This window comes from Notothenia coriiceps, unplaced genomic scaffold (assembly GCF_000735185.1).
Source record: "Notothenia coriiceps isolate Sejong01 unplaced genomic scaffold, NC01 NC01_scaffold00009891, whole genome shotgun sequence".
Taxonomy (NCBI): domain Eukaryota; kingdom Metazoa; phylum Chordata; class Actinopteri; order Perciformes; family Nototheniidae; genus Notothenia; species Notothenia coriiceps.
Genome location: NW_011342592.1, coordinates 10644 through 19717, shown reverse-complemented (window position 1 = coordinate 19717; position 9074 = coordinate 10644). Strand labels below are relative to the sequence as shown.

At 39.6% G+C, this 9074-nt stretch overlaps 2 protein-coding genes across 2 annotated transcripts in view; one reads left to right on the top strand and one right to left on the bottom strand.

Annotated features, from left to right (window-relative positions):
- Nucleotides 1-510: 510 nt before the first annotated feature.
- On the bottom strand, nucleotides 511-5086 carry LOC104945643 (intraflagellar transport protein 88 homolog). Its single transcript, XM_010771353.1, has 13 exons — nucleotides 4900-5086; nucleotides 4498-4560; nucleotides 4224-4283; nucleotides 4082-4135; nucleotides 3796-3859; nucleotides 3507-3576; nucleotides 3284-3374; nucleotides 3005-3109; nucleotides 2538-2640; nucleotides 2103-2449; nucleotides 1509-1579; nucleotides 905-991; nucleotides 511-692 (listed from the first exon to the last, which is right to left on the bottom strand). The coding sequence occupies exons 1-13, from the start codon at nucleotides 5017-5019 to the stop codon at nucleotides 581-583; spliced, it is 1347 nt and encodes a 448-aa protein (XP_010769655.1). The 5' UTR covers nucleotides 5020-5086; the 3' UTR covers nucleotides 511-580.
- A 335-nt stretch (nucleotides 5087-5421) lies between these two features.
- Nucleotides 5422-9074, top strand: part of cryl1 (crystallin, lambda 1) — a 10152-nt gene continuing 6499 nt past the window's right edge. The window contains exons 1-3 of the mRNA XM_010771354.1: nucleotides 5422-5564; nucleotides 6626-6733; nucleotides 7317-7503. Of these exons, the coding sequence (XP_010769656.1) occupies nucleotides 5524-5564; nucleotides 6626-6733; nucleotides 7317-7503 (336 nt within the window). The 5' untranslated portion in view covers nucleotides 5422-5523. The remainder of the gene's footprint in view (nucleotides 5565-6625; nucleotides 6734-7316; nucleotides 7504-9074) is intronic.

Sequence of the window (9074 nt, the reverse complement as noted above, 5' to 3'; positions counted from 1 at the left end):
AACCTTCTCTTAAACTCTAACTTCTCTCCGAACGTCTGCGTGTGCGTTGTGTGCTGATAGAAATAACACATATATATTTGTGTAGAGTAATATGAGATTACTTGAAGGTAGGTAGGAACGGAGAAACCACATCGAGTGCGCTAGAATCTGAAAGTACACAACCGGAAACAATCTGCCCCTTCCTTCAGACTTCCTCACAGAGCCCCTCCTCCAACACACAGGAACGCACACATGACCAATGAGGGCACGAGATAAGTTTGTGCACAGATGGAAGGCTGACAGGCAGGTAGGCCATCCAGTTATTTTAGCCGGGCCGGCTCAGATGATTGGTCTTGCTTTTTACAGCGCCACGGCTTCCACAGATGATATATCTTTATGTATTTTTTGTCAAAGCATTTAATATATTCATTGCTATCGGGATTAAGAGCATTCCATGGAATATAACTAAAAGTGTTTCTGGAGTGAATTACCTACCCCACCTTTAAGCATTTGCAAACAATTATAGTCACAAATATTTGCTCAATAGTGGTGAGTGAGGTTGAGTAAATTGAGTGGTATTGCTCTTTATCTTATTATTGAGTCAAACAGTCACCTGGTTGAAGTCCTTCTGTCTGAGGTACGTGATCGCTTTGTTTATCTCTAGATCGTTGGCGAGCTCGATATACTGAGAACTCTTCACTATGTCCACACACCTAACAACAAACACAACAAAAATAAGTGTTAATTATGCATGTATAAATATTTATTTTGTGTACTGTTCATTTGACCAATTAACCAGGCACATGCAAGCTGCATTTTTATTTTGTTTGCATGTGTAAGTTGATCTAATTTATGATGTGTATTGTATGCCCTCTGGTGTTAAGATTTAAAATTGACAAATAAAACAAACATAATAATAACAAACCAGTCAAATCCGGTAGCAAAAGATGTTTCAATGGCAGGAGCGATGAGCTTAGCTGCGGTCATGATGTACTTCTCAGCCAGGACTTTGCTATATACAGCGTACAGGGAGAAAACAGGACACATATTTAGGACATCAAACAGAACAATAACACAAATATGAAAACAAGGGTATGCAGTGGGCTGGGGGTCTGTTGAATAAGATAACACATGAGGGGTGTAGAATAGATAGAATGGGAGGGATGAAACCCTCTTTAATGGTCACACATGCAGAGCACACACAGTGAAATGTGTTCTCTGCTTTTCACCCATCCTAGTACCAGGAGTCTAGTACTAGGAGCAGTGGGCAGCTAGTGGACAGCGCCCGGGGAGCAATGGGAGTGAGGGGGGAAGGGGGGTGTCTGGTGCCTTGCTCAAGGGCACCACGGCAGGGCAGCAGGTGAACTGGGACCTTTCCAAGTAGCAGTCCACTCTCCATATTTAGGTCTGGTCGGGGACTTGAACCGGCGACCCTACAGCTCCCAGTCCAAGCCCCTACTGACTGAGCCACTGCCGGATGTACACGGATGATCATGTTTGTTTGTTTGTATTGTGTAAAGTTTTCTTACAGATTTCTCTCCATCTGGTGAAGCTTGTCATTCTTTATGGCTTCGATGACCATATTTGAGTCGTTGTCATCCTGCGAGAAAAGACAGGACAGGGTTAAAATGAAGATACAAAGACAGGGAATGTCCATGCAGTCGTCATAGGTGTAAAATGTTATTTGGTCAATCATTAACTGCATTTTCAGCCAAGTAACACACATATTTGAGGCTTTTTTGTTCAAAGTAAATTCATTTTTATAAGATCAAAAGGGTTCTGTAATGTAGTGTTCTTGCAGCCAAAAGAAATGCTGGTATTGCCCCAAATTATTGGGTAAATATTGTAATAGGAAAATGTAACTTTCGTTTGCAAAAGAAAATACATTTTCTAAAATGTAATTCAGAAAAGGGTATCTGATTAAAAAAAATTCTTACTCATGTTTACGTTGTTGTCCTGCTGTCCTATATTACTGGTTCTTCATGAAATAAAAAAGTATAAGTATACACAAACAGACATAGCCATTTAAGACATTCACACACTTGCAGTACGAACACAAACAAGGAGAGAAAAGACAAATAAGCCTTTAAATAATTATAAATAAACATATTACTGCTGCTCACATTAGATGGGATGTACTTGTCTTCATCGTCGATGCCCAGAGGAACAGAGATGAGTTTCTGAAAGGCCTTCTTCATCCTCTCCCTGTCTCCGATGGCGTAGTAACACAGGATGAGATTAAAGCCCGTCTTGATGTTGGGGCTCTCGCTCATGATGTGCTCAAAAGAAGTGATGGCGTCTGAATATTGGCCCATGCGGACAAAAACCACGCCGATATCCTGCATGATCTTGATTCTCAGTTCTTTGTGAGCGTTGGAGATCTGATCCAGAGCCATCCGGTAGAACTTGATGGCTTTGGGGTAGCTCTTCTGTTTCACGTAGATGTTGGCCATATTGACTTTCAGGCGTCCTGGATCGGGCAGCAAAGATAAAGTTTGTGGGGGAAAATCACAACAAAGGTACAACTGATCCATCGCATAATGTCACATTCTGCTCACCTGCGTTACTAAACATCTTGTTCTTCACGATGACCTGGTAGCTGTTCAGAGCCTCTGGATACATTTCATTGTTCGCGTACTGGTTGGCAAGGTTCAGCAAAACCTGAAGATAGCAGAAACATTAAACATTTCTAAATTAAATAATAAAAACAGACAGGAACAGATTCAAGAATATAGAGGCTCATTTTCTGTGAGCTGTGCCTCCATACAGTAGCTGATTTGTGAGGTGAAGTAAGAATTAAGATTACACAACTTCATCACCAATGATCTCCTCAAACGGACCATTTATTGTATCACAGATAGTTACTTAGAATGTAAAACTAGGGGCTTTTTTTTATTAAGTAACTAATAAGAAAGAAACACGCTTAAGGAGTGTTCTTTTCCAAAAGGGGCTTATCGTGTAAGAAGCAAGTACTGTTTTATTATACAGCATTTGAACATCTTTGTAATACAGCAGATGTACTTACAGAGTAGGTGAGGTCCAGATTGATGTGTTCAGCATTGCCAGATTGTTCCCTCTGTCTCACCAGAGCTCTCTCCTTCCTCCCCGCCTCTTTGGCTTTTTCAAGTGCCTGCAGAAACACATCAGTAACATGACATACAGTAAGGAGACATGCACCTGCCAACATTTTAGGTTGAACAACTCCTGGCAGATAATGTTTTACTTCCTCACTTGAAGACCCTTCCCTCCAGATAAAAACAGCCATTCTTACTACACAGTATGTTAAAGGATGACAGAGTCTGACCAGTTGTAAGGCTCCAATGCTCTGTGCCATACAGCTCTCTTCTATCAGGTCGTTCACTTTCTTCTCCAGGATCTTGATCTTCTCCTCAGGCCTGCAAGAGCCCAGACAAAGCATTAGCAATGTTTGATAGTGTTGCTTAAGACATGTGACTTTTTGCTCACAGAATGCTTAGGGGGAAAACGCTAAAAAAAACACTGAAACAGTTAAAAGAGAGACAACTCACGTGTCCTCATTCTTTCCTTCAAGTGGAGGAGCAGGGCCTTTGGACTGGCCCAGAGGGTCAAAGGCTGAGCCTGAAAATACAAATTCAAACTAATTATTATACCATAAGGTTTACATAATAACAATCAAATAGGGAAACACAGGTTTATTTATATAAATTGCATAATAACTTTTTTCTTTTGCCAAAATTGGGCTAGGGCCCTCAAATAAGGGAGCCTTCTATCTCAATACACCTTTTTAAAGTTTTAACAGTGACAAGAAAGTTCTGTATGTGACTGCCTTGAACTCACCACGGGTCAGGGAGGAGGTGTAACCGGCTGCTCTGACTGCAGTCATTGGTCGGGCTGCTCCATCCTGTCACATTCAAAAACAGAGCTGTAGTTAATGTTGAGCACTACACTAAGGTGCTATAGAGCCTTGAGTAAAATCATGATATTTAAAAGGATGTCAAAATACACATGACTTCACTACAAAACCCTTAACATTGCATTAAAAATCATGACGCATGAGTACTATGTAAATAAGATGAATTACTGTCATGTAATATACAATGCATAATCTTTAAATTCCTCTCACCTGCACAGCTCCAGTCATAGGTCGGCCCATTGAAGAGGCCAAAGGGATCCGAGCCTGAACAAAACAATAAATATTAAAACATTTCATTTTAAACAGGCTTTTCCAAATATCTTCTTATATTATTTCATGTCATTGTACTTACTCCAAATGCAGTAGCTAACGGTCGAGCTCCAATGGCAGTGCCAGGAAATTTAGCAGTCATCTGAATAATTAATAGATATTTAGCGCATTTATAATGTTACTTCAAATTTCACTAAAGCCATCACATAAAAGTTGTAGAATTATAAAGTAGTATAAACTCGAAATACTGATGTTAACAATGTACGTAAGTAAGTAGCAACCTCAAAATTGCACATAAGGGCAGTAGTTGAATAAATGCATCACTAAAACACAATAACATTACAGTCGGTACTTACAGGAGGTCTCCTTCCATGACTTGTCCTTACTGCTTGTTGAAATCCCACATCATTCTCCAACTCCTTGAAAATTGGTGAATAATTAGTCTTAAAACTTCACATACACATTTTCAAATGCAATTTATATTGTATTGTATTGTATTGTATTGCAGTGCTTGATGAAACATTGTATTGATAACATTTTCAATGAGTTGGAACTGGACTTTTTAATTAATGTGCACTGTCCCTGTTAAATACACAAATAATGAATATTAGATGTTGTGCAAGCAATTTAGTAATTAGAAATAAATGTATCATTAATTTGTATCATTGTTCGCTGTAATTACACTTGAATGCGAACGGATTTGAGCTAACTACATGCCAACTTCAGAGCGAACTAAAATAGCATTGATGCTAACTTACTTCGGAGTCAAATGTTGGATTATAGTCGTTGTAACCCGAATAAATATCCTCCTCCTCCACAGCCAGATGCACATTTTCCATTTCTCTCTCCCTGCTGAGGTTGTGCAACAAAACGCTCATTAGAATGACAAAAAAACAGGTATCTATCGGATGTAACAGCGAAGATTAGTTTGTTGTCGTTTCAGGATAAAATCCCAGAATTCAACGCGGCGTGGGAGGGGCAGTTCAGAGTTTCTAACCTCTGATTGGTCACTTACATGTCAATCACCAATCTTCTTTTACATGATTGGCCAAAGTTGATTTCATCCGTTGCTATGATACAAGTGCAAGCTACCCGTTGGGTTTTAGGCGTTTCTAGCTCCGTTTTAGGTTTGTCTCAAATTAAAAGCTAGCGTTATGTTTTTATAACATATAATATACCAGTGCAGGTATTCAATGTTCGATGTATGTATGTATTGATATGTTGTCCCCCTTTGGGTTCATTTGACCCCTCTCGGTTACCGTACCGGTATCTAGCAACGTGACTTTAGAGGGGCGGTACAGATGGTACAGCAGCTTCGATAGAAATAAATTTGTTCTGGTTTGTAATGTTATTCTGGGCTGATCTCTTCAAAATACATTAAAATGAGTTCTTGTGACATGAATACCATTACTGTGATCGGCAGGTGAGCAAAACCATACTTTCTTTTAGGGACTTAAAATGTTGCTTCCAGGTAATGAGCTAAGCTAGTTGAGGAAAAGTCTCATTGAGCTGGTATGAAAAATCATTATGCTAATAAGGTATTGCCGCATTTGCATTTTGTTGTAATATGCTGCATATCATTTTTATATTAGGCCTACTGATTGCATTGCACTGGTTGTAGCTAACATTTCCAGAAATGTTCCTGACGTCTTGTACTTTTCAATTACTTTTCATTATGTAACCTACTCATATTAGTTACATTTTTGCAAAATGCAGAATACAAAATTTAATAATAAGATATCACTCTATTATAATAAGTGTGGCATTGATATGTTCATTACTTTAATGTCGCTACTGGTGAAGGTGGGCTGCTTGGTAGCTTGACCCTAATAAAACATCATGTTAAAATGTATGTTTTTGCATTGAAATCTCCACCAAAATTGCTTATGCTGTTAAATATGAATATCTGTTTCCCTAAACCTAAAGTAATGGAGTTGGATTATAAACTGGAAGCTCTCAACCCATGTAAAGTACCCAAAAAAACCACATTTGATTAGAGAATCTGCTGTAATCCCACAGAGTGAAGTTGTATGTACACTATCTTGCCATATTTGTGTTGACTGTTAATTAAAAAAGATTATCGAAACACAACAAAATTGAAACCTGCTTTTAACCACGAGCTACAAAGATTAGAGACCAAACAAAAAATTAGGGTAAAATAATAGTATCCCTGGCTTACATTTCAACCTGTATTTCTGCACCCCGTTCATTATTCCTACACACTCAGCTAAACTTGGCGGTCCTCTGGAGTGACCTCTCTTAACCCTGGAAAGTAAATACTAAATGTCACAGCCAAATATTCACTTCTCTGTTGTTAAACTTTGAGTGTTCAATTTACTTTATTTAAAATTGTACATTGAGGTAGTGATGGTGCAGCAGACATATTATAGAAACATATTAAATTGTGGAATGGGATTTTGTTGTTATTACAGAGAATACAGCCAAGAGTGAACATCCTAAAGCTGTATTTGTGTTTTGTTTCAGCGGGCTGATTGGCCGCTCCTGGGCTATGGTGTTTGTCAGTGGAGGCTACAGTGTGAAGATCTATGACAACCAACCAGGACAGGCTGCCAAGGCCATCCAAGAGATCAGGTCAGGTGGTTTTTATGGTTGTTTTGCCATTAGGTGCATGTAGCTGCGAAACATTCAAGGGATCATTAACAAGACGTCCAGACTTCCCCTCACTATACAGACTCATGGACAAACACCCGTTCCAACCTATAACTCTCTAATAGCTTAGTCACTGCTAGTTAAACATTACTGTGGAATGACAGAGGGATTTTGGGCAAGAAAAGGACCTAATATCAAGTAAAGAAAATCTAAAGCCCTCAAAACTGTAAAACAAACCCACACTCTAAACCAGGATCTAACTATATATTTTATATTTGTATTTATCATTAAATGTATCAGCCTCTATCTGGGATTCAGCTGCCTGTATGAACGGTAGAGGGTGATATTGTGTGTGATTTCTTGCTGAATAAGCTAAAACAAAATGTCCCTAAGCATGCGCCCTGTTTTGACAAATTCAGTTTACTCCACATTTGCTTTGAATAGTAAAAGATATGACGCTGACTCATCAGATCTGAATAATATTCCATGTCATATGTTTAAGCTGCTTCTTTGGAGAAAGTGTGTGCATGTGCGTTAACTGTTCTGTTTCCTGTGTTTGGTTCAGGAAGCAGCTGGAGGAGCTGGAGGAGGCTCACATGCTGAGAGGAGAGCTGAGAGCCAATCAGCAGCTCGCTCTGATCAGCAGCCACGACGATCTGTCTCAGGCGCTGCAGGGAGCCTTCTTCGTCCAGGTGACACACTCACGACTCCCATCACCAGCACATGATGTTCCCCATATACTCAAACACACATAGGTCGGTCTCTGCTGATCTTTCATATTATAAATTATGTTTTACTATGCACATTACTATCGGCCTTTTTTAACTATATACACTGCTGGGCCCAGGTTGCAGTCTTATCTTTTTTTATTATATACATATTTGCCTCTGTGGTATTTTTAGGAATGCTATGTCGGTGTGATTACAGTAATCTCAGTACAATATGTTCTGGTATTTTCAAAATGACCCTAATTGTCCTCAAGAGGGCGCAATATCATTGGTTAACTTGTGTGACTGACTACACTACCTCGGACAGCACTGATTACGTTTTGAATAAAGCTCAACCCACTGTACGCAGCTGAGTTTGGGCATTTTGCAAAGTATAAACCATTTCTCCATTCGTGGATTTTATGTGTAGAAAAGTAGGGTCTCCACTCTCCAGGATTTAAAGTCTGAAGGATCTGTTGCTCTCCCTGAGGTTTCTCCCATTTTCCCCTTTAAACTGTGGGTTTTCTCTGGAAGTTTTTCCTTGTACGATGTGAGGGTCTAAGGACAGAGGGTGTCGTATTGTCATACTGATATTCTGTACAAACTGTGAAGTCCACTGAGACAAATGTAACATTTTTTATATTGGGCTATATAAATAAACATTGATTGATTGATTGATTGATTGATTGATTGATTGAAAGTGTAAGAACAATTTGAACATAAAATGTTCTCTTTGTGGATTTTGAAGTTGATAAAGGGCTAATGTTTCAGACGGTTGTGTTTTACCACGTATTTATTAGGGATGGGAATTTGAAAGCAAATGTATATTCGAATATTCGTCCCCCAAAAAAACGGTTAACCGATTAACAGAAATATACATATCCTATATAAAAAAAAAAAGATTATTTTGAAATTTTTTTTACTAAATAAATACATGTTCAAATAAGTATAGAAACCAAGTCGAATTTGTCAAATGTATTGAAATGGTGATCACAGTTTGAACAGTTGACAGCTATAGGCCTACAGCTTTCATGCTTAGAACATAACTTGTTTTTTAAATGAAAGAGGGATCATACACGAACAGCATAACGGGTTAGGGCAGGGGTCGGCAACCCCTGGCACGCGTGCCAGCATTTTTGCGTGGCTGTGTCTTTAGTTGAAAGCCCAGTGGCGATCTGCTCATCGAAATAATATGCTACAAAGGGGCGGACTGGCCATCTGTGTGTTGAACTTTCCTGTCGGCTCCCAGACCGTAGTCGAGGAGGGCAGAAGCAACAAGCTTCAGGTTCAATAACCCACTTTAGCTTAAATGACTGGAGAGAGGCGAGCTCTTCTTGGGAGGCCGTTGCATTTATTTAGCTGTTCTTCTGTTTCACAAAATACATCACAGACCTCTGTTTTTCTGCTGCCTCGTTTCANACACAGAGCCTCCAGAATGATCTCCGTTCCCAGCCTTTGTACTCCTCCCCCGGGAGATGTGCCGGAAAGGGCGGGGATTGGATGACGTCTCATCCAATCACCTCTTCGGATGCAGCGAGGGCGGGACGTCGGAGGAACTGCTCCACTCAGGTGTACACACACACACACACACACACACACACACAAACAGGTTTACC